The sequence below is a fragment of the Penicillium taxi genome (assembly GCF_028828555.1).
Source record: "Penicillium taxi strain IBT 34144 chromosome Unknown utg000003l_segment0_segment0, whole genome shotgun sequence".
Classification (NCBI taxonomy): domain Eukaryota; kingdom Fungi; phylum Ascomycota; class Eurotiomycetes; order Eurotiales; family Aspergillaceae; genus Penicillium; species Penicillium taxi.
The window spans coordinates 17,764-45,187 of NW_026643205.1; the positions used below are offsets into that span (position 1 = coordinate 17,764).

The 27,424-nt window shown below is 44.9% G+C and overlaps 11 protein-coding genes across 11 annotated transcripts; 9 read left to right on the top strand and 2 right to left on the bottom strand.

Moving 5' to 3' along the window:
- Positions 1–527: 527 nt before the first annotated feature.
- N7495_003490 (ABC transporter integral membrane type 1) lies at positions 528–1,841 on the top strand (the record flags this gene model as incomplete). The annotated part of the gene is made up of 2 exons (XM_057206141.1): positions 528–1,253; positions 1,299–1,841. 2 exons carry the CDS (start codon positions 528–530, stop codon positions 1,839–1,841), a joined length of 1,269 nt encoding a protein of 422 aa, XP_057063821.1.
- Positions 1,842–1,889: 48 nt separating this feature from the next.
- Positions 1,890–5,030, top strand: N7495_003491 (uncharacterized protein; the record flags this gene model as incomplete). The annotated part of the gene is made up of 4 exons (XM_057206142.1): positions 1,890–2,233; positions 2,297–2,712; positions 2,777–3,590; positions 3,662–5,030. The coding sequence occupies 4 exons, from the start codon at positions 1,890–1,892 to the stop codon at positions 5,028–5,030; spliced, it is 2,943 nt and encodes a 980-aa protein (XP_057063822.1).
- A 781-nt stretch (positions 5,031–5,811) lies between these two features.
- On the top strand, positions 5,812–6,006 carry N7495_003492 (uncharacterized protein; the record flags this gene model as incomplete). Its single annotated transcript, XM_057206143.1, has 1 exon — positions 5,812–6,006. One exon carries the CDS (start codon positions 5,812–5,814, stop codon positions 6,004–6,006), a length of 195 nt encoding a protein of 64 aa, XP_057063823.1.
- Positions 6,007–9,001: 2,995 nt separating this feature from the next.
- N7495_003493 (Subtilisin-like protein) lies at positions 9,002–10,101 on the top strand (the record flags this gene model as incomplete). Its single annotated transcript, XM_057206144.1, has 4 exons — positions 9,002–9,100; positions 9,162–9,185; positions 9,242–9,863; positions 9,917–10,101. The coding sequence occupies 4 exons, from the start codon at positions 9,002–9,004 to the stop codon at positions 10,099–10,101; spliced, it is 930 nt and encodes a 309-aa protein (XP_057063824.1).
- Positions 10,102–14,763: 4,662 nt separating this feature from the next.
- On the top strand, positions 14,764–14,991 carry N7495_003494 (Zn(II)2Cys6 transcription factor domain-containing protein; the record flags this gene model as incomplete). Its single annotated transcript, XM_057206145.1, has 1 exon — positions 14,764–14,991. One exon carries the CDS (start codon positions 14,764–14,766, stop codon positions 14,989–14,991), a length of 228 nt encoding a protein of 75 aa, XP_057063825.1.
- A 429-nt stretch (positions 14,992–15,420) lies between these two features.
- N7495_003495 (fungal specific transcription factor domain-containing protein) lies at positions 15,421–16,279 on the top strand (the record flags this gene model as incomplete). The annotated part of the gene is made up of 2 exons (XM_057206146.1): positions 15,421–15,777; positions 15,845–16,279. The coding sequence occupies 2 exons, from the start codon at positions 15,421–15,423 to the stop codon at positions 16,277–16,279; spliced, it is 792 nt and encodes a 263-aa protein (XP_057063826.1).
- A 341-nt stretch (positions 16,280–16,620) lies between these two features.
- On the bottom strand, positions 16,621–16,980 carry N7495_003496 (uncharacterized protein; the record flags this gene model as incomplete). Its single annotated transcript, XM_057206147.1, has 1 exon — positions 16,621–16,980. The coding sequence occupies one exon, from the start codon at positions 16,978–16,980 to the stop codon at positions 16,621–16,623; it is 360 nt and encodes a 119-aa protein (XP_057063827.1).
- Positions 16,981–18,260: 1,280 nt separating this feature from the next.
- N7495_003497 (uncharacterized protein) lies at positions 18,261–18,566 on the top strand (the record flags this gene model as incomplete). Its single annotated transcript, XM_057206148.1, has 2 exons — positions 18,261–18,418; positions 18,464–18,566. The coding sequence occupies 2 exons, from the start codon at positions 18,261–18,263 to the stop codon at positions 18,564–18,566; spliced, it is 261 nt and encodes an 86-aa protein (XP_057063828.1).
- A 3,012-nt stretch (positions 18,567–21,578) lies between these two features.
- Positions 21,579–21,836, top strand: N7495_003498 (uncharacterized protein; the record flags this gene model as incomplete). The annotated part of the gene is made up of 2 exons (XM_057206149.1): positions 21,579–21,689; positions 21,714–21,836. The coding sequence occupies 2 exons, from the start codon at positions 21,579–21,581 to the stop codon at positions 21,834–21,836; spliced, it is 234 nt and encodes a 77-aa protein (XP_057063829.1).
- Positions 21,837–22,064: 228 nt separating this feature from the next.
- Positions 22,065–23,084, top strand: N7495_003499 (uncharacterized protein; the record flags this gene model as incomplete). Its single annotated transcript, XM_057206150.1, has 2 exons — positions 22,065–22,320; positions 22,381–23,084. 2 exons carry the CDS (start codon positions 22,065–22,067, stop codon positions 23,082–23,084), a joined length of 960 nt encoding a protein of 319 aa, XP_057063830.1.
- Positions 23,085–24,354: 1,270 nt separating this feature from the next.
- Positions 24,355–26,150, bottom strand: N7495_003500 (uncharacterized protein; the record flags this gene model as incomplete). The annotated part of the gene is made up of 7 exons (XM_057206151.1): positions 24,355–24,706; positions 24,757–25,200; positions 25,252–25,424; positions 25,473–25,497; positions 25,548–25,661; positions 25,714–25,890; positions 25,945–26,150. The coding sequence occupies 7 exons, from the start codon at positions 26,148–26,150 to the stop codon at positions 24,355–24,357; spliced, it is 1,491 nt and encodes a 496-aa protein (XP_057063831.1).
- Between the last annotated feature and the right edge of the window lie 1,274 nt (positions 26,151–27,424).

Below are 27,424 nucleotides of genomic sequence, written 5' to 3' on the forward strand. Positions count from 1 at the left end.
GAAAACAACACAACACAATGACTCCCAACCTGCCCTCTTCTACTTGGGAGTTCATTCGCGATATGATTTTGAGCAAGTCACCACATCCTAGATCGCTGATGCTGCTAGATGCATTCCACGATCCATTACCACTATGAGCCATTTAACGCCGTCATTAGTGGGAACTGCAATAAGATAAGACGTTTCCGCGGCTTTAAATATAAGTACGGAGTATAGGACAATAAAAGGTTAACCTGTTAAACAGGTTCCTTCTAATCGCGTCTCCACTACGGATGACACCCCGCTTAGCACGTCGGATCAGATTAAGATTAGATCAAGATAACAAAGTAGATCAAAGTCTCGCCATTTCGAAAACCCCGCAGTTTTATTTTGCTGCCTCAAGATCTCAGACCACACTTTTCCAAGATTGCTGCCTAGTAGGGATTCAATATATAAGCGACTAGCACTGTACATTGGGCTTATAATGACCTAACACAGATTCCCTTTGGTAGCTTAGCTGGTTCCATTGCTGGTTTAATTTCTGAATCATGTACGAAATTTTTGATCATGTGGCTAATAACTCTTTGCTAATCGAGCCGAGTCTCATCTCGTTTGGTCCGGTGACCTCCGTCGGTTTCGACTTTACGCCTCTTTTTGAAGATACCATCCTCTCTTTGCTGCCATCGACTTTGCTTTTACTATGTATTCCACATCGCCTGGTAGCCCTTTATGGCCAGCGAGCCAAGGTGGCCTCTGGGGGCTTCTTGCACGAAAGCAAATTGATTTTTTTAGCCATGTTTGCCCTGCTCCAGCTAGTGCTGCTGATTGTCCACATTCTCAACTCATCTCTGCGCACCACTGCTACGATTGCCGCATCGGTATTGTCCTTCGTGGCCAGTTTAGGGCTGTGTGTGCTTTCACACTTTGAGCATTCTCGTTCTATTCGCCCATCGCCCATCATCAATGGGTACATCCTTATCACATTAATCTTTGACGTGGCTCGTGTGCGATCGATGTTTCTTGATTTGAACAGTAAGTTCGTCGCTGGGATTTTCTCTGGAATGATTGGCGTCAAGGTGATGGTCCTGCTTGCCGAGGCGGTCGAAAAGCGCAATATTCTCCTAGAGCCATATCGGGGTTTATCACCAGAGGAAACAAGTGGCATATACAGCAAATCGTTCTTCTTCTGGTTGAATCAGCTCATGACATCTGGGTTCCAGCGCGTTATCAAAAGTCAAGATCTTTACCCGATTGATAGCGATATGTCTTCCCATGTACTTCAACAGCGAATGAAGAATGCATGGGATTCTGCGACATAGAATAAGAAGAGGGCTCTTTTTTGGGCTGTGATGCGCGCGAACAAGAAGCAGCTCGTTTACTGTATCATCCCCCGTCTCTTCCAGATCGGCTTCAAGTACACACAGCCTTTCCTTCTGACACGAACAATCGCGTTTGCGAACGACGCATCTCAGCCAGACAACATTGGCTGGGGCCTCACGGGCGCTTTCTTCGTCGTGCTTCTTGGTGTTGCGATTTCAAATGGCATCACCTACCATATGACTTATCGCCTTGTGACTAGTGCTCGTGGCAATTTGATCAGCATCATTTACGCCAAAACGGTTGACCTCAGCATCACGGCGCTCGACGAGTCAGCTGCAGTGACTCTGATGTCCAGTGATGTGCAGTCCATCTGTAACGGCTTCGCATTGATGAATGAACTGTGGGGAGTGCCCATCGAGCTAGCCGTCTGTCTCTATCTATTGACTCGCCAGCTTGGTCTTGCAATACTCGCACCAGCCATCTTGTCACTCGTGTCTATTGTTGCTATCTTTTCTATGGCAAAGCTCATGGGAAGGGCTTAAAAAATATGGATGGAGGCTATATAGACAAGAGTCGATGTCACGGCGACAATGTTAGGATCTATGAAATCTGTCAAAATGCTAGGCTTTACTGAGTGGCTTGCGGCTCTTGTTCAAGGATTGAGAGTGACGGAGCTTAAGGAGTCAACCCTCTCTCGCAGACTGCTCGTGGTGCGAGTATTTTGGCAAAACAGCATTAGCACACTGGCTCCATTCGTAACTTTTGTCTTCTTCGCAATGATTCCAGAGAAATCACATCCTTTCAATGTCAATTCGGCTTACACAACCTTGTCACTGGTCTCGCTGCTCAGCTCACCTGTTAATGGCTTTATCCGATCCATTCCAGCCATGTTAATTGCCCTGACCTCTCTCGGTCGCATTCAGGAATTCCTTTAGTCCGAGGCTAGACGGGATCACCGCATTTATCTGGAAGATTCTAGGCCTCCTACGCGACCGAGCCAATCAACCTCGGATGAGATAGAACTTTCGGACTTGAGTCATTTGACGTTCTCCCCATCATCAGAAGTCATTGTCGCTCGAGATGTGAGCTTTGCATGGAGCGACCACGCTACTTTTTCGGTCCATGATATCAATCTCACTGTTCGAAAGGGACAATTTTGTCTAATCATTGGGCCGACAGGTTGCGGTAAGAGTACCCTCATGAAGGGAATTTTAGGCGAAACACCATCCATAAAGGGCTTTCTCTACTCTAAATCCATCCACACCGCATACGTTGATCAAAGTCCCTGGATACGCAACACTTCATTCAAGGATAATATTCTAGGTGTCTCAAACTACACAAAGGGTTGGTACGATGAGGTTGTCAATGCCTGTGGTTTGGAGCAAGACGCTGCAAATCTCCCAAATGGTCATTGTAAGATTTTTTTTTTTTTGTAATAAAACTTTGCACTGTACTAACCATTTATTCTCACCCCTAGTTACAAAGGTCGGCTCCGCTGGGATTTCCTTGTCCGGGGGACAAAAGCAGCGACTAGCCCTGGCTCGTGCCGTCTACGCAGAAAAGCCCGTTGTCATACTCGATGATATATTCTCTGGTCTGGATGCAGAAACAGAAGAGCACATCTTCAAGAATCTGTTTTCAAGAAATGGATTATTCCGTCGGCTGCGCACAACTGTGCTACTAGCTACTCATGCTGTGCATCGCCTTTCTTACGCAGACCATATCGTTGCCATGGGCAGCGATGGTTCAATATTTGAGCAGGGCACACTAAAGAAGCTCAAGGCTGACGGTGGGTATGTTACACTCATGGCGCAGCATAAAACTCAAGCCCGGGATGAAGGCGATGGCCAACAGCAGAAGACTCCAAGGAATGTGATCACTAGCTCTGGTCCTGGTCACACTATTGACGCTATGACAGAAGTGCTGAGCCGACAAAATGGGGATTTGTCCCTATACGCTTACTACTTTCGCTCTGTAAGTTGGGCCTCTGCAGCTTTGAGTATCATTCTCCTAGCAATTGCGGGAGTTGTAGGAAAACTGAGTGATCTGTTGGTCAATATTTGGGTCAGCGCTTTGGAAAGGACCGGCAGCAGTGTCAATCCTTTCTATTTAGGTCTTTATGGGATGTTATCCATCATGACCAACGTGACTCTGGTTGGCGGAGCTTATCACTATATTATGATTTTCACACCCCTGAGCTCTATTAGACTTCACGAACGTCTTCTTAAAACGGTTATGCATGCACCCTTGACATTCTTCACCTCTGTCGATATAGGAACGATTACGAACAGGTATGTACAACCTATTCAATTTGAACTAGTTTATTTCATTGCCCACTGACCATCTCTATTATCATTATCAGGTTCAGTCAAGACATGACCTTGATTGACCATGATTTGCCATACTCAGCCGCCGATTTTGTCGTTTCATTTTTCATTGGTCTCATGTCCGTAGTTCTGATGTGTACATCAGCACGATATTTCGCTGTTGTCATGCCACCGGTATTCCTTTTTATGTGGGTATTGCAGAAGTTCTACCTGCGCACTTCGCGGCAGATGCGAATTCTTGACCTCGAAGCCAAGTCCCCCCTCTTCTCTCAATTCATTGAAAGTTTGTCAGGCCTGGTGACGATCCGCGCCATGGGCTGGGCGGCCGTGTTCAAAGACCAAAATTTGGATCTACTCGACACGTCGCAGAAGCCGTTCTATCTGCTCTTTTGTATCCAGCGCTGGCTTGAACTAGCTTTGGATCTGATGGTGGCTGTCCTCGGTGGTATTCTCATGATTATAGTCGTTAAGCTACGGGGTGAGGTGGGTGCTGGATATGTTGGTCTCGCCATCCTCAACGTGATCACTTTCAGTCAGTCTCTGTCACAGATTCTCCGAATGTGGGCCCAGCTTGAGACTTCTATGGGTGCGGTCGCTCGAGTAAGAGATTTTGTGGCCAACACCGCTTCCGAGCACAAAAAATCCCGTAACGACGGGTTGGAGCCTACTCTGTCTTCCTGGCCATCAGAGGGAGCAATCGAGCTTCGAGATGTCTACGCATCTTATAAAGCGGGTGAAAACGAGCCGCGTGTTCTGAGAAGCTTGAATCTCTCTATCCAGCCCGGCCAGAAGATCGGAATCTGCGGTCGCAGTGGCAGTGGCAAGAGCTCGCTCCTGGCAACCCTGCTCCGAATGCTAGAAGTCGAGCCCCAGAGCCAAATCTTGATTGACGGCGTAGAAATCACAAGTCTCCCGCCACAGATAACGCGCAATGCTCTTAACGCCATTCCCCAAGAGCCCTTTCTCACCCATGGCTCTGTTCGCGCTAACATGGATCCATCTGATATCAAGAGTCCTGAGCAGATTGAGCGAGCTCTACGTCGAGTGGAGCTTTGGGATGTCGTTGTAGCGAAAGGTGGACTGGACGTGGCTCTTGATGCCAACTTTTTCTCACACGGCCAAAGACAGCTCTTTTGTCTTGCGCGGGCTTTGTTACGCAGTAGCAAGATCTTGGTGCTTGATGAAGTCACCAGTAATGTTGATGTTGCTTCGGATGCATTGATGCAGCGCGTGATTCGTGAGGAGTTTTCAGACTGCACGATCTTGGCTGTTGCGCATCGGCTGGAGACTATTATAAATTTTGATCGCATTGCGGTGATGCAAGATGGCATGCTGATTGAGTTTGATACACCCGAAGCACTTCTGAAGACAGATAGTGCATTTAAAGAGCTCTACGAGTCATGATTCCAAGATATCGCTGTCGATTATCTGAGGTCCAGCCCTTGTGAGCTTGAGAGTAGCTATGACAAATATACATGAGTGCGCCAGTTCAAAAAGCGGGATATAAGAAAAATCTTTTAATCTCTTCCTATTAGGAGTGTCACTTCAAATATTTACAGAAACAATCTATTTTTCTTCCACATAATCACAAACCACCAAGGAAAAGAGGCTATGTCATTATCTAAAGATTCATTGCGATATCTAAGGAACGTCGTACTTTTTGATTTGGTCATTCTCCTCATATCTCAATGGCGATTAGTGGAGAAATCCACGGCATATTATCCCCAATTTATCATCGTTTCACTAAAACACATTCACTAACTAGCATCCAGGACGGGAAAATAACTCCCGACATGCTGGAGAAATGCTAAAACTCCAAGCTTATCAAGATTTTGTGGGGTAAGTTGTAGCTTTTCCTGTCGGCGTTTGGAGGGTGCGTACGTGTATACTCGTTAGTAGACACGGAGTCACGAGGCTGATACTAACTTACAATAGGCTATTCTCCGCATTCTTCGCCTATTTAGTAACTTAATCAGGAGATCTGTCAACATGGTCGGAGATATAACGTCGCTTGTAAGCATAGCATAAGGATCCATTTGTAATATTCAGTCATGTTTGCTGCTCAGGGAAACTTGGGACAATGCCTGGTACTATCCACGGCCCGACTGGAAGGGTGCGGAAGACCTTTTTATCTGGAATGTATTTGAAAAGGCCTATCTCGAGACCACCACCTTAGTCAACCCGAATGGCCGGGAACTTGGAAAGGCATATATCTGCCGTGAAGGTGGAGTATAACACCAGACATCCTGCAGGATCCCTAATCAGTGCTACTCCCACTAAGGGTCCTATCATAAAGGACGGTGGCACAATCCTGAAGAATGAGCGATGCTGTAAGAAGGGAAAATCCCGCATCACTGATTTGGGCTCACTGCAGGAGTAGAATCGTCTTTACTCTTGGGAGGTAGCTATGTATTAGGGTCTCTGATTATAATAACAACTAGTTATTAAGCTTTCCTTGAAGGCCTTCCCATACTTTTGTAAATAGAGATAGTTGTACAGTAATTGGGCTAAAAACCCAGCTGCGATCGAGAGATATCATACCAAGTGGTCTTGAGGACCTCATTCGCAACTTTCTTGCCCATTTTCGATAGTTTCATGTAGTCAGGCTTTATTAGCTTATACCATATTTGTTGCGACAGCCGAGAAACAAGGCCATCAACAGACGGAAAGTATTTCGGCCGAAAAAGCTTCTGCCGAGACAGCGACTCCGGAACTGGATTAGTATATCACGGCATCCTTGAACGATATGCATTCATCGCAAACGACACCCTTGAGCGATGCGCATTCGCGACAGTAATGTCCCGTCTTCACCGTCTCTTCTGTCTCGGACGAATGTTGACATTCGTCCAGAGCAGAGGGGCGCCCATATACTATAAGTAGCTAGTTCTTTCATCAATGAAAAAGCAGACTTCACAACAACTGCAATATTCAACTAGGAGGAATCCACTACCAGATCGGTGGATTGTCTACGGTGTTGAGTAGCGGTTCGTTGGAGCTCACTGTTCTCAGTAACGAGCGACTAGCTAGCTACGCTCGCTAAGCGAGCGACAATAGATATATTGTTATGAAATTTTATAATTTTAGATGAAAACTTCAAAAAATGATAATAAGTTCCTAAAACCAGTTCCAAAGTATTATTCTTAGGAATTCCTTTAATAATTATATCTATATTATCAAAATCTGAATTGAGTTGACTGTTTTATTGTTGAATGAATGAAGAAACATTTTACAAATTCCTGGTAAATTATCGAAAATTGAAGCTAGGTGGCGGGGTGGTAGGGTTGAAGCACCGTAAGTCAAATCTTGCATATTACCACATAAGATGGCTATTTACCACTACCCGACGACCTTTTTTTTTTAGCTCCCCGACAAACTTATTATGATATATCATATTACCCACAAAAAATGAAATACAGAGTTTTTATTGGCCGATAAGACGAAACGTTCGTCGGGTGGTAGGGTGGCGGGGTCGACCCTGCCACCCCGCCGCCTGTATACTCTCCACACCTCCTATCTAGTATCACCCACCATTACCCACCACCATGGTTTTTAGGAATTTGGACCAAGAGAAACGTATTATTGAAGCTATAAGCGCCTTCAAAAATGGAGATTACCGTTCAATGTCATCAACTGCGCGAGCTTTTGATGTAAACTATCAACGGTTTCGACGACGCGTCCAGGGTGGTAAATCGCTATTTGAGAGGCCACCAAATGGACGCAGACTTGATGAAGCTCAGAAATTTTCCCTTAAGAACTGGATTGATTATTGTGATCAAATTGGAATGCCTCCAAATTTTAAACAGCTCTACGCAGCTGCTAAAAACATCTCTGTCGATCAACTACATTGAAAGGACAGGGTTCACACGTTGAACTATGTAACGGACCTAAACTCTACGGATGAAGCAATCGGCTTATAAAGGCCTACCACCACTAAATGTGGCCATCTACAAAAATTACTTGCCATTAGTCAATGCGACGCTATATCGTATTGCAAAGAGTCTCTTGAGATCATAGTGGGTGAATGACTTTACAGAAAACAAATCTCTATTTTTGGCCCTTCGCTTAGGAAGGCTAGACATCGCTTAGTCGTTGCTGCTGTACGGGGCAGACCTAAATGAGACCGATATCTACAGGGACTGTGACGAATCTGTTCCGGCACGCCCGTGGCTGATCCTGTTACCTAGATTCACTATAGTGAGGGGGGACCCCGCGACCCTCCGAGCTTATACTTGATATTTCCAATGAGTGAAAGCTGGATAGTGAGTGTTGGAAGCGTACGATTTTGTCGTCACGCCGTCGGCACTAGAGCTTAAACTTTTGTATTATTATTGTATTAGTACTTCCAAAAACGAATGTCTCTTGACTTTTCTATGGCAGCTATCCTCCAATAATCAGGAACGTTGTCAATAATATGACGAATTATCCTGTAACATCTATATCTTCCGATGGTATTTCTGACTGGACAGACCCGACTCGAGAGAGAGCAAGTCGATGAACTCGACAGCAACTCAACCAGACAAGTATATTTTAAAACACACCTGCCAGCGAAACATCATAATTGATAGATAAATCAGGCCACATCTCACGACATCATCCCAAATTCCCACTTGAGCACCTTTTTTTAGTAATAAGGAAAGGCTTGGGGTCGGGGTCTTATAATAGCCCCAAATGATCTCCCTGTCAGAATCCTTTCGTTACTCTCAGCATTATTGATTGTCTCACTCGGGCAATTGCAGGATTGCAACTTATGTCAAGTCCCTACTAGCTCTCAATGTAGGATGTTTCACGGAAATTAGATCTCAGCTATTATGTTTATAAATCCCTACTGTAGCTGAGAATACAGATGCCAGTCTGGACTGTTTTGTTCTTCCAGAATGCGCTCTTTGGCCCTTCTTCTTTTCTTGAGCACTTTAGCAATTTGCTTCATTCTGTGCCCGAGTTTGGCTCCTCTATTCAGTAAAACCTCAATTGTCAACAAACGATCACAGGAAGCGACCACAAAAAGCTACCTTGTCATTCCAAAAGATGGCAGCGACCCTAGTTCCTTGAAACGCCTCAAGGCCACTATACAATCAACTACCAATCAATCGGAAATAAGCTCCCGGACGAGATCTGGGGTATTAAGTTGGTATACAGTCCGCTTGGCCGAGTCTCAACTTACCATTCTCAAGAAATCTAGCGATGTGAAGAATATTGTCTTAAACCTGTCATCCAAGAAACAAGCAGTAATACCTGCTAAATACCAGGATCGTCAATCTCAGTTGCACAACATTAGTCAGGATGAATCCCAAATTAATCTTGGGAAGCGTACTCAGCAATATGAGTGGCAGCCCAGTCCACTAATTCCATTTGACGCACCCGAAGAGCTTATTGCCATGAGCACTCCACCTGGTGAAGATTGGCAATGCCGAGATGGGAAGTATATCTATCCTGCTGAAGCGGGTTCAGACATCTACCTCTATCAGATTGAAGACGTAAGTTCCTCTTATACAGGTGCTTTGTTAACATATAAATTCTGACTGAATATCGACTTAGGGAGTTCAATCGGGATATGAAAAGGTTTGTCTATATGCATTTTGTTGGCAAATTGATGCATTAATTGACTGAGTTTCCAGGAATTTGAGAATCGAGTAGAACCTGCATTGAGAACCGAAGCCTCCTGGCAAGATGACGGTGATATTGACAAAAGATTAGACGTCTGGCACAGTACATGTGTCGCCGCTAAGGCTGTGGGAAAGCACCTTGGATCGGCCAAAAAAGCCAAAATTGTGCCTGTCATTCATGAGAGTGATTTCGTAGATTTCATTGAATCACTGGACTTGATCATCAGTAATATCAAAGAAGACAAAGAAAGCAAACTGCCTGTCAGGTACAAATCCAGTATTTTGTTCTTCTCAAGTGGCTTCGATCCAGAGGACCTGGCCGAGGCTGGTATAAATCCAAACGAACCGCCCTTCTCGGAGATGAAAAAATCAATGGAAGAGATCTTTGATCTGGGGATTCCAATAGTGATGGCTGCAGGCAATCGTCGTGGCGAAGATGGTCTCAGTTTGGAACTGGATATATATCCACAAGTTTGGGAAAGCGATGATTTCCCGGCTATTAACATCGGAAACGCATTTTCAGACGGCCAGATCTATGAATCTTCTCTGAGAGGTCCTAAGGTTGCCGTATATCTTGATGGTGTTGGAATTAGGTGTGTCGGTAGAGATGGACTGGTCGCTGGAACTTCTTTCAGTAAGTACTTGACAATGACAAGGGTATCCCAATATCAATTAATAGGATTTTAGGCACTCCTCTAGGCGCTGGGGGAATTGGAGTCTACATGTCTCAGAAAGAGGGCCCATTCTACGATGCAACTCATCATGGAGCTGGTACAAGAGAATTTGTTGTTGCTGTTCGAAAATTTATCAAAACGCAGGGCAGTTGGCTATCTCCTAACGGGGCAAGAATGTTTTGGAACCAGGCTCCGTAAGTGCTTCGAGTCTGAATGCTTCAAACAAGGTATCTTTCTGTATTTCAAAAGAAAAGCTATGTGTTTAAGAGCACTTGTGATATTATCTCAATCTGTGTAGATAAAGAAATCCATTTCCAAATTTTCCTTTTCAGCTCGCAGTCGATGAACAATTGACTGCTCATAGATCTTGAAAACTTCATATGCAAATCAACCATTTTTGGACCTGCAGAAGCCAGGAGTTAATACGGTCCCTACGTTCTGCAATGAAAAAATTCGCCAGCTAGATTAAATTTGCCAATCGCCCCCGGTAGGTTTGTCTATAAAGTTGCATCTAACGTCACAGTCGAGGAGTTTTCTGGTCCGGTCTATACTCCTCGGTTGTCCTGATTAGGTGCTTCTATGTGCATTTTTCGCTGCATTTCTTGTGAGTAAGTTGACTATGTGCCGAGAAAAATATGCAAGTAGTTGGATTGTATTGAATGCAGGAATGGATGGTCGATTGGTTGGCTGAAGACTAGCTGCTGTAAGGCCAGCTTGGAATTGCTCTTTAAGTAGCCTTCAGAATCTCTATCACGAAAATATGGGACGGCAATTTCCTGTATTTGCTGGAGCTGCAGGAACTCTTGAATGCGGTTAAAACATTCAGTACATGACAGGAGGTTTGGGACAGCCTGGAAATGTTATTTGATGCAAAGGTCGGAAGCGAGATCAGTGAGAGTGAAGTAAAGGCTTGGGTTGTTTAAAGAGAGTCACTGTGCCTGGTTACACTGATAAGGATAAAGAGCGCGAAAGTCACAATTGGAGCAAGAAGATCAGGTACATTACCTGCGCGTATAAAATGGGCTACGAGTTAGTATTGAACGCAACAACGACATGCTTGGCTTACCCAATAAGATTGAGGTAACCAGAAGTTTGCGGTAGCGGGACAAAGCCCGGATTTCCCTATCCCGCCAATTATCCAGGCTCTCGGATAGCATTTTGTCCAGACCTAAGAGTTTGACAGAAGTTATGTTTTTGTTGATACGATGGACTGGAAGTGGTTTCAATCACGAGTGGAGCCCAGACTTACTGCAGTAATACTGCAGTAAATCTTTGGCACCTAATTAGTTTTGTTGGTTAATAAATGAAGAACTACTTTAGGCAGTTCTAGAATAGACTTGAATAACACATCTCTTACAACTCGCAAGAACAAATTTACAAGGTAGATGCATATGTACCAGTAAGACGCGTCAGTATTCCGACAGTTTTCCAATATGTTCGTAGTAGCTTGGAGACGAGTTTCGACCTTCTCAACCCACTCTCGTTGACTTGCACTAGCGCGTAGGGAAATAAGCCCAGACACTCTGAGACATACTATGGTGAATGATCTTAGTTCAGGTCACAAAAGCCCGAAGCAAAGCGATCTTACGTCCATCATACCTATAACGAAAATGACAGACATCATGAAGGAAACCGACACTTGGCCTTCGAGGAGCCATAAGGCGAGTACAATATCGACTAAAGAGGCCTAAGCTTCGTGGAAGGTCCGCAGACTCAATAAGATCTTCTCGATATTCGTGCCCATCAGAGTCACAGGGTCGACGGTCTTACCCGCTATTAGCTTCAGTTTCGTCGTCTTCTGGTAAATCATGGATATCAAGCCCCCTCGGGCTATGGTGATGAAGCAGTACGTATGTTGCCAATACACTGGGTAGACACCTGAGATACTTATTGTGAATATTAAATGCGTTACAGGTTAGGTTACAAAATAGCCTTACCGCAATGCTCGCATATACCAAGTCATAGCCCATATTCCGAGCCTCTTGTTCATCCTGCAAGTTCTCCATATATACCGTGAATTTATTCATAAGGAATGGCTGGGCAATCTTCGACGCGGAAGTGCCAATCGAAGTACAGCCGTAGCTAAGGTCTGCCACTTGTAGCTGCGCCAGGTGGTGAGAAGCAATGCGTAGGCCCTTTTATATTTTTCTAGGGACATTTTCAGTAGGCAATGCACCAGGGGAGGAGCATGATACGGCAAAATAAGCTGACATTTATCCCACATCTCATCGAGCCGCCTGTGCACCTTGCTCGACTAGAGCTTTTGATCGATGGGTGGCAGATCGCAATCCCGCAAGATCTGACGATATCCCTGTCGGAAAAGTGGTCGTAGCCATAGAAAGAGTGCTCGACCCCTAGCTAGCTCTTCCGGCTAGGGAGATAGGTCTTTATCAATTCTGATGCAAATACTATAACATCCACGAGAAGGATTAATATGAGTACTATCGATATCGATGGTAAATCTCCGCTAAATCAGGAGGTCCGCACTTATGTTCCGTCACAGACACTGTGCCTAAAGAAATATATGTTCATAGTTATAGAGGGGCTAATAGTCTGAATGTGTTCATAATAAGAGAGAACCATGTATCCTGTGGTTGCTGCTCGCGCCAGAATAGCAGATGCTATACTGATTTGATCGCGTAATGAGGCTGTACAGAATTGAAGTATAAGGAGAATCAATTGTAACATTAAGAGAGCACCAAGTAAAAGCTAGCAGTATGATTTGTTAGCCAATGCGTATAACTTGTTTTACTTCTTCATAGGCATCCAAGCGAGGTGGGAGTACCAACTAGCCTGCAGAAGTATAACTGTCCTCTTCTTGCTTTTCGGCATAGCGAAGAAAGGTGATATATCCGCGGAAGTAGGACGACAAGCAAGATCGTTAAGATTACGCCTGACAAAATCCAATTTTCGAAAGCGATGGTGAGATCAAACTCCCTACAGCGAGGATCAACCATGGGGCTGAAAGGAAAGGCGGTCGCTGTCGCTTAAACACATGTCACCAAGAAGAGATAATAAATTCCGAAAGTCCTCAGGCAAAAGGGCCACAGCAAATCAGTGGACTTTTTATATCTTGTGCCCAGAAACTGTTTGGTATTTCAACTTCAGCAGACCTTGTAAGCTTTTCCACTCTCTGAAGTGCAATATATCATGTTTACGCCGTTGAGAGGTAGAAGGATCTATTGGAAAGTATGCGATAAAATAGCATTTATTTGTTACATGTTGGAATCATAGGGGTCAAGGACAAAGGTCTCTGTAATCCAACTTCTCCCAAAATTCTAGGACCAGCCCAAAAGTTCTATTCTTCGCCATTTGCCCATTTTCAAATGCGATAAACATTGTAAAGCAATGATGCGAAACTTGAAAGCTCCTTTCGTAGTATATCCTGGTAATTCAAAATCCTGAACTATATGGGCTATCTACGACTTTGATCCTATGCTTGTTCAGATAAAGGTTACCCGCTCAATTGGTTCTTCTTTTTGCTCGAGTAATTTCTGGATTCTGGAGAGCCACCGAGACAATCAATGAATATCGGCTTGCATTTTTGAAAGGCTTTGTGTCGGAAAACTGACGCGTCTTACTGGTGCATATGCATCTATTGTGTAAATGTAACGTTGCGAGTTGTAAGAGGTGTGTTATTTGTTTACTCCAGAACTGCCTAAAGTAGGTAGTTCTAGCCCCGCTTATTAACCAACAAACCAATTAGGTGCCACATATTTACTGCAGTAAATCTGGGCTCCACTCGTGGTTGAAAAGCCACTTTCAGTCCATCGTATCAATATTTTGTCATCGCACCATCGGGCAAGAATCAATTCCAATGAAGCGGCAAGCTTTCTCACCGGGTCATGGCAAGGTCAGTTAGGGACATTTCCGCGGACACCCGAAGATCGAGGGGCCTAGGACATATTGTAATCTACTGGTTCCAACTCTTGGGGTACAGAGACCGTTCATAATATTGTGTTCTTCCCGGAAGCCTAGATATGACTCGGTGCACGCATCGAGTACGTACCCTAAGCCCAGCTACTTATATCATCCTTTCGATAGTTGGTCAACGGGGATGGGGCTCTGACTCGCACAGACACATTTTGACTTAGCCGGGAGTGCGATGAGTGCCTAGATATATCCGGTCGAGTTAAATTTTAGACGATGTAGTGGCCAGAATGACGGGAAAACGCTAGAAAAGACCATACTTCCTTGAACGGTGGCGTAGGGAAGGATTACCGATGGGAGGCACTATTAGAGAGTTCTTGTGTTGGCGTAATACCTTTGTCGATACCACCAGACCAAAGTGGGCACAGGACCAATGAGAATGGTCAAGATGCTGTTTGTCCGACATGAAGTGAATCTAGTAAGTTTTATCTATTCAGTTGCAGCGAGGACAAGATTGAATAACACACCTCTTACAACTCGCAACGATACATTTAGCTGATCTCTGATCATAATGCGACCGTGAACACGCTGATTGATTAGTACAATAGTGAGCTGCTGGGCGTAGTGGCCGCCGAATCACACTAGCGGCCACGCGAGGGGTACAGCTAGATGTTGCCCGACGGGGTTCATCCAGCGGTATGGAGTTCAACATTGATGGCGAACAGCTTCTATGAGACGATCGTTGAGGACAGCTGACGCGGACTGATCTTGGAAGCTGAGGGATCATTTATCAATGAAGAGGCTTCGTCGGTGCAGCCGTCGGGGAAGTGCGGGCTGTCGGAGGCAGTAAGCACTATCTTCGACTAGTGATGATCTAAACTAAATCAAGCAAGTGGCAATGACCCTGCAGATCCCGTTGCATCCTCCAGCGGGCGTTGCCGGCGCTTTGTGTTTTATTTTTCTTCCTTCGAGGATTTTTAGCGGCGGCCGATGGTTGGTATTGCGACCAACAATCCCCGACAGGTCCCACACAAACCACCACCTACTGTCAATTTAATTCAAGCAACCATGCCAGCGGACGCCACTTTGAAGTCTCCTAATGTATGCGCCAACTGTAAGGCCCGCAAGAAACGATGTGACAAGTCTCTGCCGCGCTGTCGCTACTGCGCTGAGTACCATGCTGCTTCTACTCCAACCGAGGATTGGAATACCCGCTGACCCACAATCTCCTTTAGCCATGATTTACCCTGTCTATAACAGACCCTGAATCATAGTCCGCGACATCAAGCAATCGCAGATTCCACCCTTGCATCCGCAGCCAGTCCTCAGTCCGAAAGCGGCGTTTGGAAACTCTGGCTCTCTACGAGCTAACAACCCTGTCAGTGCATCGACACAACTACTTTTCTACAGCCTCGCATGCAGCGCGCACATTCCCCGCAAAGTGCCAGTCTCGACAGTTGAGTCCACACTATGCCTCTCAGCTCAGCAGTTACTCGAAACAACGGGACTTTATCTTGATGAAATCAGTGTCCGATACTTCCAGGGTGTGCATAATTCGTACCAATTATCTCCCGACGGCGGTTCCACCCACAACTGCTTTCTTTTGGGGTCAATCCCCAGGCTGATTTCGCTTTACTCGTTCTATGCATGGCATTAATTGTCTCCTCCACAGACTCTTCCGATCTCTTGGGGCTTCAGGGGGGCCATCGTGTCGAAGATCTGACGCTCCACGTTGCCACTAAATCCCTTATAGCCCAGGCACAAGCACTACACGCATCCACAACCCGCCTCATTCAAGCTGGCGTGTTGTTATCAGTTTACGAGTATGCCCATGGTCATCCGGAGCAGGCTTTCGGGACGATCGGAAGCTATACGAGGATGGCGTATGCAGCCCAGCTACGATCCATTCCTGCTCTAACCAGAAATGCTTCGCCGCAGACTGATTGGACCATAGAAGAAGAGGAAATTAATACCTGGTGGGGAATCCGGATATTTGAGCGGTACGTACTTGGTCCTCTCCACACCCCATAAGACCATTGGTTCACGGTGGCATAAAACGTTCCTTTGTGAGTTAGCCATTGTGGGTCAGCCATTGGGCTCCGTGATACCCGCCCAGGATGATTGTCTACCACTCGAACCCTCCATTTTAGACCAGATGAATCATGCGGTGGTGCTCGCATCTCGCGTCGCGATCCATGCGCTGAACTCTCCCGGGGTTGGCGGCTTCAGGCGCAGCGCTCAGGCAGCATGGCTCCTTGATGGGGTGCTGCAGGATCCATCCATGGCGGACCCGGACCAGAAACAGGCACATATAACTGAATGTGATCGAAAACTACAGTCCTTTCTAGCTGTTGTGATGCAACAGCATAGGGGCAACTATAGAATATTCTGTGTTCCAATCGCTCTAACGAGCCGGTCTGTTCCTCCCCATGATTCTGATTTTATCTCTCAAAGTAATCGATTTAATCTGATGGGAACGCGTAGTGCATTGTTTTTTCTTCATTGACACCTCCTCGGCTCACCCACCCGCGACTCCCCAAGGGCCTATGACTCGAGCAATAGTTCCCACCAGGCCTTGGATACAATTACTAAAAATGGTCATTGACATTGCCACCACGCACGAACACCTCCCCTTTAGTCAAATTGACCACCTTCCTCCCAGCTATCTGTATATTAATCGAGCAGCGTTGAAATTTGGACACATGGTTCCTAAATATCAGGGATGTGCTCGATTCTCTCAACCCTCTTCACCTCATTATGCCAACGGTAATCATAGAGCGGGTATGGCGCAAAAGTTGGATTATGTACTGACTTAAGCATGTTCTAATTTTCAACAAGGACAGGAGACTATACACGCGTGTATACTTTGAAGCTGTCTGCCTTTGCAGCCTGTTTGAAGAGTCTGATAGATTCTCTCTGTGCCTTATTGAACCACTCTAATGATGAAATCTCAATGTTAAATCCATAACAGTAGGGGCTGACCTTGCACTTCCAGCGGACTTGGAATCCATCTGCTTCGGAGATGCCTTGACATGACTTGGCTTGCTCTTCTGTGAGCTTGATTGCTGTGAGGCTTGTTTGACCCAGTCTTGCGGAAAAGGCGTGGTTCTCAATTTGAGGGCTATATAAGGTTTCTGGTGTTGTTGCAGTCTCCCTCTTATCAAATTCATGTTCATCCCACGAAATCCATATCATGGTGAGCGTCATATTTGTATACTAGACGCAGATTGAGTCCAAAGTGGGGGATTTCACCAGAAATGAAAAATCTCAGCTGCGTATTGGGATCGGAATATATTCCTTGAATTTGCCCGCTCATGCTAGGAAGCCAGATCATAAAGCCACAGACAACATTCTAGCTGAAAGGCTGATACTGATTAAGTGTCCAGGTGCGAGCTGGAAGTAATGACCAGTGCTTCCGGTCAAAGGAAGATAGGTCTATGGTATGTCTTTTAAAGCCATCGTACCATTCCTCTTCGTGTTTTAAATGCTCTGAAAATTCAAATATGGTTGCCATCGTGAGGAAAAGAGTGTTCTAAACTGTTTGAAGAGTCGCCTTTCGGAGGCAGGCTAAAGACACGGAATATAAAATGGAAACAAAAAGAGAAAGAGATTGTTCCGAATTATTTAAGTCGCCATTTAGAGGCGGATTGAAGACATAGAGTACGAGGGAAATGAATTGTCGGTTATTCTGGTGAGGATTAAAGGCTGAATAAAACCCTCTAGAACTTTTGCTGTGAGAATCCGAAAGTGCAGTAGTGTTAGATGATGAATTTAGTCACGCACAAGAGGTGTAGAACCGATAAGTTAAAGAAAGATAACAAGTATCAACAAGGATTAACAAGAATGAGAGTATACATACATTTTTTTAAGATGTAGGCTGACTTGGATTGAAGATGTAATGCAGAGGGGCATGTGAAAATTAAAGAAAGAAAAAATATACCCTTAAGATGCTTTCTCTCATTTCCTTGGATGAATAGATGGTGGTAAGTGAATAGAAGGTAGTGAAGTGAATAAAAGGTAGTGAGGTGAATAGAAGGTAGTGAATTGAATAGAAGGTAGTGAAGTGAATAGAAGGTAGTGGATGTTGTTGTTTTCAGTTCTTGCTGGCCAACTATTTACCTAGTGCTTCTTTTACTTAATTTACCTTCTTCCTCTAATTCAAATCATTCCTTCAACTCTGTATTTTAGCTACTATGAAACTTTTATAACTTCTCTACCCCAACTTTCATATCCTTCACAGTTTCGACTTCTACGTCCTTCACAGCCAGCCTTAGAAGACGGCTGTCTCGACTTCTAACTGGAACTCGAAATTTGAATCGCCTCAAGTGCTTTAATTAAGGTTTAGCTGGATACCGCCTGGTCGCTCTTTCTCCGTCCCTAATGGAAGATATCTGTGAGCGCTTACAGCGCGTTAATCATTCAGAAAGCGACTTGGATACTAGTGTTCCAGATCTTCATGTGAAAAAGCGGCGAAGCTGGATCCTAACATGACCATGGTCCCCCCAATCAATCAGACCGACTTAGAAGATCTCATCAATCAAAAAAAGTGTTTGAGACGTGAAATTGCAACAGCTCGAGAGTATTGGAAACCTCCGGGTCTGTTTGACCAGAGCTATTACCAGCAAGGCGCGAATGTTGCCAAGTTGTCAGCAGCATCCAAAAAGATCGATCGATCAATTTCCTAAAGCAGTTATAATGGACCCGCGATCGACTATGAAGCGACTGAGGAGGCCAAGCGACTCTTGGAAGAAATCCGCGAATACGAGGCCACTGAAAAGTTTTTGAACTCTTAGGCGGAAAGACTCGATGAGGGGAAGAAAGGGCGTACTTACGTGCGTCCTTCATGCGACTCTTTACCACATCGAAAATAGGAATAGATATTTCATAGACTGGGGCGGGAAAACGCAAGCGCAACCACTAGATGGAATTCAAAAACGAAATGTTGGACAGATACAACGCCAAACACCCGACAATCAAAGACAGTGCTTGGTCTGCGATCACTGGGCGATACCATCCTGCCTCTCACATGGTCGCAGCACATTTGTTTGCATATATGCATGGTGAAACTACAATGGGTGCCATATACGGAAAAGGTGCCAAAATCAATGACCCCCGTAATGGGTTGTTGGTTTCTGTCGCTCGCTTAGCGAGCGTAGCTAGCTAGTCGCCGATAACTGAGAACGGTGCTCGAGTCCTTACTGCAGTAAAAGGGAATTGGAGTTTACTCCAGTTCCGGAGTCGCTGTCTCGGCAGAAGCTTTTTCGGCCGAAATACTTTCCGTCTGTTGATGGCCTTGTTTCTCGGCTGTCGCAACAGTTTCAATCAATTTCGAAAAACACTTTGACAAGGGCAAGGTGGTCCTGGTTCCTGATGTTGAGGGTGACACAAAGCTGCAGGTGATAATTAATTGGCTGATGAACTCACCCCGAAAATTTCGCGTGAAGATCCTTGACAAGGAGTGGGACCAGATGGATACGTATATTACAAACGACATGACATGGGGCGAGATTGACGGCCGAAAGCTGATTTTCAAATCACACTTCCGCCCCGCTGCACGTTATATCTATTTCCACTAATTATTTAATTTTGGCAGAATATATGGCAAAATGAAGGTTGATGTCTTAAAACCTTAAAAATAAGGCAGGGGGTCGTCAGATTAGCGAAGGGGTCGTGGGAATATCAATTCCCTAATTCAGACTTTCAAGCCACATCACAATTTCAACTTCACTTTTCCATCTCCGTATTTCTTCTTTTATTCAGTTTGTTTTGTATTCCAATTTGCATACTTAAGAATATATTTTACGTATCGTTACGTGTTTGTTTCAACGAGAATAAAGCATTCAACTTGAGCTAATAATACTGCATATCAGGGTCTTCAACTCTTCGCCGACTTAGAACAGGTCTTTGGGAGTCACTCTGAGTGCTGTCACCACCCATGGTGCTTTCTAAACCCTGTTTCATCGCCACGCCGGCGACACGAGCAGCATTACAAGCAGCATTTGGAGTTTTCGCGCCTTTACCCCTAGCTCCTTCTTGTGATCGTGCATAGTCAAATGCCGATAACTTTCGGCGTATTGATCGATCGATTAGAAAATCTGGAGGTTGTGTATTTAATTGAGCATTAAATTATGTATTCAATTGATCATTCAACCAGCCAGTTCTGTTGAGGTTTGGTAAATCCTTTACGCTTCCATGTCTCGCCTGGAAGCATAGTTCTTGTAAAATGATCCCAGAGTGCTGTATTCACTATCTTTGAACGTCTCTTCTTGATTGGATCTGGTAGATTGAAATTTGATGTTGGAATCAGGCTAGTCGGCAAGGAAGTAGAATCTGAAGGCATCAGAAAAGGAGTTTGGCTAGCTGAATCATCTAGATAAATAGAAGATTCATCGGGTGAATGTTGTCGTTTATTAGACTGAGGAATCCGATCACTAGGATCAGTTTCATCATCACTTCCACCATTAAGGTTAAGATAGTTCCATTCCCGTCGTGCCCGTTTAGGGCGTTGATTATCACTCATTGTCTGATTTTAGGGTAGTGAGAAATCAAAGGCTATTATTATCGTACGAGAAACATTTTCAACTAACTAGTACTAACTAGTATAACTAGGCTGTAGGCAGTGGCAGAAAACTGTGAATATTCGCGAATAATCGCATCAACTGCGAGTGCGAATACGAATAATAGCTAGTGGTAGCAACTGCGAATACAAATAACCTGAAATAAGTGCGAATATTATTCGTGCCGAGCTCTACTGTAATAAGTGTTAGAAGTGGGCGTTAGCCTCTCACCAACATTGCTATACCCACCGATGTACCGACAATAACTCTATAGATGTGGAAATATATATTAAAACTGCGGTTCTAGACACGTGATATAAGCTAAGGATATTACGGATAGAGGGCATTTATTCGTAACCGTAACCGTAGAGCTTTTATTCGTATCCGTATCCGTAAAACCGTGCCGACCTCTACTATTTTCCAGTGCTCTAGCCTCTAGCCTCAATGCGACTGGTAAAAGAGACCAAGGATTAGAGATTGTTTTCGGTGCAGCTATGGGCGCCAGTGACTGACGAATCGTGTCATTCAATATTCGCGTCCTGGATGACTTGAACGTCTAACTAAAATTGGACACGATGACATATAAAACACTTCATGTTTCAGGGAATGGATTGGCTGCTAAGACAGACGTCCCAAGCACTGAGGCATCACTCGAAACGGACCCTGTGCAGTAACTCAGTAGGCGCTTACACGATCGCACTTTAGATAGCGATTGATGGACCACAGCAACCACACTATAAGTTTAGAACGAAGAATAAGCTATGCAACAAAGAACCGCAGAAGTGAACCTCAGAGATCATATTGTATTCCCCTCACGACAAGAAACGGAAATAACGAGCAGGATGTCTGACATTTTATGTATATGCATTTGTACCTACATACATATATATGTATGGAGCCCTGGAGTTCGTGTATGTAGCTGGTACGATTAGTCAAATATAAAGTCACATTGATACATCCATGGAAGTTACTGGAGGGCTGAGATGATACCTCTCTACCTGTAGACGTCGGGTGAGAGGTTATGTTTTCTGCTAGAGGAATCGGGAGGCGGAAGGACATGGGGTTTTATCATAGCTACAGAGCTTAGTTTTCTTAAGGAATATAACCGCACTCAATTCATCTGTTTTCGATCGGGTGAAAGTCCTCCTAGTGGCTGTTCATCTATCAGATCGAATATCTCGGCCTTAGTAGCCATCTAGAAGTCTGGGGGACAGAATTGACACCACCGAGAGTGGGTGGGTCGAGTTCATGTCAAGATACCAACGCGAGGCGAGCGCGACTGGTCCTGCGCTGGATGTTGCGCAACCTCTGCAGATGTTCGCACGTAATTACATTAATGCCCGACGAATTCATAAACAGGTATGCTATTGTGTCTCAAACCAGTCTCCTGTTCGAAAGACGCCATCCATGCCCACCTTCATCTCCCTGAAAGTAGATGAAATGAGCGGAGATACAAATGGATCCAGCGGATCTCGACCATCGACTACGGGACCCGACAGGAATTAGTACAGACTTATTGAAAACGTCGAAGACCTGGACAGATACTGTCCCGGGGGATATTATCCTCTAAAAATCGGGGAAGACCTAAATGACGGCCGATATCAACTGGTTGAAAAGCTTGGATACGGAGGATATTCAACTATATGGCTAGCCCGCGATCAACAAGGGGCTAGATTCGTGGTAGTGAAGGCGATTACCGCAGATTCCAGTTCTTGCACACCTGAGGCTAGTTTTATGTATTCCCTTGGGAAGTTACCGTCTACACCGGGTGGAGAAGTCATTCCACCCCTCCTCGACGAATTCTGGGTTACTGGACCTAATGGGAAGCATAGGTGGATCGCCACTTTACCCGCGCAGATGAGTTTGTTTGATGCTAAAGAGGCTTCGACTTTCGGTCTTGTCCAGTCCAAGGTTGCGCAGTCAATTATCGCTCAGCTCATTCGTGGGGTGGCCTTCCTGCATAGTAACGACATTGTACACGGCTACGGCGGTACGTGAAGCCTATAAATGGATTAGCTGGGTAGCCTAGCTGACCTCAATTTCTTCCAAGACCTTCATCTGGGTAACATCCTAGTCCAGTTTCCTGAATCCATTGATCGTTATTCCACGTCAGAACTATACGAGAAATTTGGAGAGCCAGAATTAGAGGCCGTTATTTGTCTGGATGGCATGCCATTATCTAATGGAATACCTGTACATGTATTTATTCCGGGCTGGTCTGGCGTTCGCAGCGATGATATTGCTCTTGGAAAGGAAAGGACCGTCCTTAGCGACTTTGGGGAATCTTTTAACCCTTATAAAATTGCTAGGTCTTCTTCAAAGACTCTTCCTCTCATTCAACCACCCGAGGCCCGATTCTCTGGTGTACCTCTCTCCTTTGCCTGGGACATTTGGACACTTGCCTGCACTATTTGGGAGATTTTTGGCCACCGACCTTTGTTTGACGCTTTCTGGGCAACCGCTGATCGTGTCACCGCGGAGCAAGTCGAAGCTCTTAGAATCTTACCTGCCGAGTGGTGGAAGAATTGGCATAAAAGGCTCGAATGTTTTAATGAAGAGGAAGAACTTGATGGAATATCTAGGGGCCATGGTAGCGTGCGCAGGACCTGGGACATGAGGTTTGACTATAGCATACAGAAGCTTCGGGCCGAGGCGAGCCTGGAGATCGAGACGGAGAGTGAGAGGAGGGCATTTGAGGCGATGCCTCGCCCAATGCTGACCTTCCGGCCTGGGGAAAGAGCGACTGCACAATAGGAGTTGCACTCGGAATGGATGAAGGGCTGGGGTCAACCTGCCCTTAAAGAATGTAGGAGTAGATTTCATTCTATGAAGGAATAGGGAAATAAATGTTTAATGAAAAGCTTCCATCGTTTCTCTTGAATAATATAAAATATATATGCCTATAACAAATACTCACTAGTCGCCATATAAGTGGACACCTCAACAAATAACAAAACTCACTCACAACACCCAAGTCCTCTCAATCTCAAGACAATACTCGTCATTCTCCTTCCACCCCAAATTTACTCACCTCGCAGGCCGCTCAATAGCATCAGCAAACTGCCTCTGCGCTCCTTATGGACCTTCCCAACTCCAACAGCCAACGGCGTGATAATCAGCAGATTACAGACAAAATTAAGCTGCGAGGCTGCGAATCTAAGTACCACATTGCGAAACAGTAGTCAATTTGCTGAGACAGACCGAGCCGAAGACCTCGCTAGCTAAAACTCGTTGCATGGCCAAAACTGGGCAAAAGGAACCACATTGTTGGAACGAATATCAGCGGACATACCAAGATCATGTGATCTTGGCATGGCAGCTACTATATCTTCTTTCATCTGAGCATTTTAGAATGACACTTCACTTTTACCCAATATGCATACACCTATTATATACGTACAGAAACGATATCAATAGCTGTCTGCTTCGGTAATAACCTAGTCAACCGACACACATCTTAGAAATTGAAAAACCTTTTAGGAACAAAATACCAAATTGTGCACCGAGGATGACATGAGTAAGTGATTTGATGTGTCTGGGGTAAGGTGAATTAGTCCTGCATCCTCATTGCTTATGGCCGGATCGTGGCGGCCTCATCTTTTCTAGCGGGAGTCAAAAATGGAGCTCACCTGTGTTCTGAATATGGATTTGTGTCCTCATTTAGAGCGCCCCGAAAACAGAACACGGTGATAATTCTAATTCGGCGGCGAATATAAAAGAATGCCACCAGGTAAACAGCCTAGCTAACTTCACGCTATCGCATGCCTAGAATTTTTTGTGATGTCTAAATATTTTATTCTCTGGCCCCAATCGAGTAATTGAGCAAACTTATCTTCCGCAAAAAGTTCCAAGGTTACTGATTTGACGCATAGAAGGTCAAGTAAATAATTTAAAATTATTTAGAACCTTCAAAATCATTCTGAGATAAGAAAGCTTTCAGTATTGAGAAAGAAGAAACTACAGTTATCATTTACTACGGAATGACTATCGACTGCTAATGGTCCACTTGTTGTCATGGCTCGGTTTACAGGATGTAACGGAACCCAACCGCACGAGTCTCGAGATCATTCGTATCTACTTGAGAGCCATCTATAGCTGAATCTGCCTCAAGTCGATTGTTCATTCTTTTATGAACCAAGCGGATGACCATCGCTAATATTGCGACCAAGAAAGCAATGGCAGCTGTCCCACTACCACCTGGTATGTATCGAGGTCCCGATGAGGAGGGCCACATGTAGCTCCCATAAATAGAAGATGTATTGCCAAGCGCGTTCGCGATGGCAATCGCGGCAGATCGCTTGACAAGTGGCCGAGGAAAGCTATTTGAAATCCATGCGATGATAATTTGATATGCCGAAACAGCGCCCATAGGCATTCTGAAGAAGGTTAGGGTCATCAAGAATATAGTGAAGGTTGCTTGTCTTACAGAAACATTGCAAAGAATTTAGCACCAATGTTAGTTGTCGCAGTCATGATCACACCTCCTGCGACGCTAATCAACATCAAGCAAATGATGTGTATGCTGCGATCGTTTGTCTTCCCCGAAGTCCAGGTCACGAGAAGTGAGACTAGGAAGGTGGCAACCCAGACAGGCGCAGTAATTAGAAGGGTTTCGATGTTGTTGTAGCCCAAAGTTTGCACGATGGTTGGGAAGAAGTACTGAAAGTTCTGAGACAGAAGGGAAGCGTGCTGAAGGAGGATGAAGAGGTAAATACGTTTATCAGAAAATACCAATGATAGAGCGTCCTTGATGCCGGTGGAGGTGGCATCATCAGCTTCTCCTGTATCGTGCATGAGTCTCCATTGGGCATATCCTTGCTCTTGTTCATCCAGCCAGGATGTTGTTGCTGGATAGTTAGGAAGAAAAATACTAACGAAAAGTCAGAACACAGCTACATCCATATGCCATATATGAACTCACGCTGCGAGAATGGACACCCCCACAGTGATGGATCCTTCTATAATGAAAAGCCATCGCCAACCGGCCAATCCGTGTGCTCCATCTAGGCTACCCAAAACACCGGCTCCGATCAGGCCGCCAAAGGCATTGGCTAGCGAGCTCCCCGAATAAAACCAGGCAATACGGTGACTCAACTAGCAGAAGTCAGAAAAAATCTTTCATAAGACTCAAGTAATACTCACTTCCTGCCTCGTATACCAGCTCGACCTATATACTAGTCAGCAATGAAACACTCACTCAGGACTGCTTGAGCTAACATGAGCATGATGGCACCCGGGAAGAACGGCGCCTCAACAAATCCAAGGAAGAACCGGCACACAATTAGTGTTGAAAAAGAATGCACAGCAGCTTGACAGCAAGATATCACACCCCTGAGAATATAATCAGCAGGCAATACCTTATAAGCTCTGATATAGTACTTACCAAATGGCCATAGTCACACCCAGAAAACGGGCCGGCCGAATACGAGTAAGTAAAAGATTAGAAGGAAGCTGCATCAGTAGGTATCCAACGAACAAGATGCTCGTAGCTAGGTTATAATTTGTGCCTTTCATTCCCAAATCAGCCTCCAGTGAACCCAGTCGTGCCTGGGATAAATTACTAAAGATAAAATGAATACAGATTGATAGTCTAAGAATGCGTTTAGGTACTTACTTGCGGTCCAAGAAATTCAGAAGATACATGAGAATCAAGAAGGGCAGCAAGTGTAAATCCACCTTACGCAGAAGCTTGCCAGTCATCTTTTGATGCCATTCTGGGCTTTTTGATGCATAGACTTGATAGAGTGCATCTTGCGTCGCAAGAGATTCTTTCTCATTATTTTCTCGGGACTCAATGTGTTCTGCTGAAGACTTATTCATCGTGACAAAGACAGAGAACGATACCCTTCCATAATATGCGGGGTCAAGGATCCTTATAATGACTGAGCTCTCGGAGAAACTCCGACGACGATGTCTAGTTCCCCGTGGGGTAAAGGAACGTGGGGTAAAGGAATTGTGGGGTAAAGAAATTGAACGTCCTTTCAACTCTGCCATTGGTTCCATGATGTAGCTTTTGGGACTAGTGGATACATGGATCTGAGCGTTCGGGACAATTCATTCCGAAGAAGACATCATAGATAGAAAATATTGATCCTGACTCAAAATTTTGAAGATTGACTGTAAAATTGAAAGTTTAGGTGCTAAAATTGTACCTAGCCCTGCTTGAAGTATTTATTGATTGACTTGTGACCTGTACATAATTTGACCCACGATTTCCAGAAGAGATTTGAAGAGCAACACTCCAGAGCTTCACTGGGCCCTCCTAACCAGCAGCTCCGCGGTTTAGAATTTATCGCTCTCTAAGTCAGAGATGGAGTCATCTGAAAGTCAGGTAAACTTCTATCCTATGAGGCCCTGTGTGGCGAAGTATACCGAGGTATCTTAGCGGGTGGGTATAAAAAAAAATGTAACGGCGTACAAAGGAACAAATATTTCGAAATGAGAGTTCCTTTGGAACTATACTAAATCTCGCTAAAACAACTACTCAAAAGCCCGAACCCGCCATGAGTTAAATAGGAACTCTGGGAAACTCTTAGGTACCTAGAACCGGCTCCTATGCGAGCACTTACGGGGTCACAGATTCCCTTGCTTAAGGTAACAGCATCTCGGGCTTTCGAATACCGATAAACATCAGCGGAAAATATTGTCGGTCAGCCGATCAGTAGGTGTTAAATTTATTGAATGGTGGAAGTTCAATTTTTCGATGAACTATCGGCCTGTCCGATTGTAGCGAGCGCCCCAAGATCATTCTATTCCTGTTCCCATTTCGGAAACGAGGCGGTCTCCGCTGATATGAAGTGCATGTCGGTCACTGAAAGTTGAAATGGTCCTTCAGGGATCAATCACTGCATTAACTTCAATATACTGTTCATCTAACCTCAACCACACTTCTTTATATGTTCTCGGCCTACAATGAGAAAGGAGAACGAGAGAACTTCATGAAGAGGGCCATTGCACGATTAGTCCAAACATAGACTAGCGCTTAATCTACCCGGTGTGACTAAAACTCTATCATAGTTCGTTAGTTACCCTGTCTTTGCTCCTTGAATATTCGACCAGCAGCAAACTTGCCATCAAGTTTCAATTTTAAACAC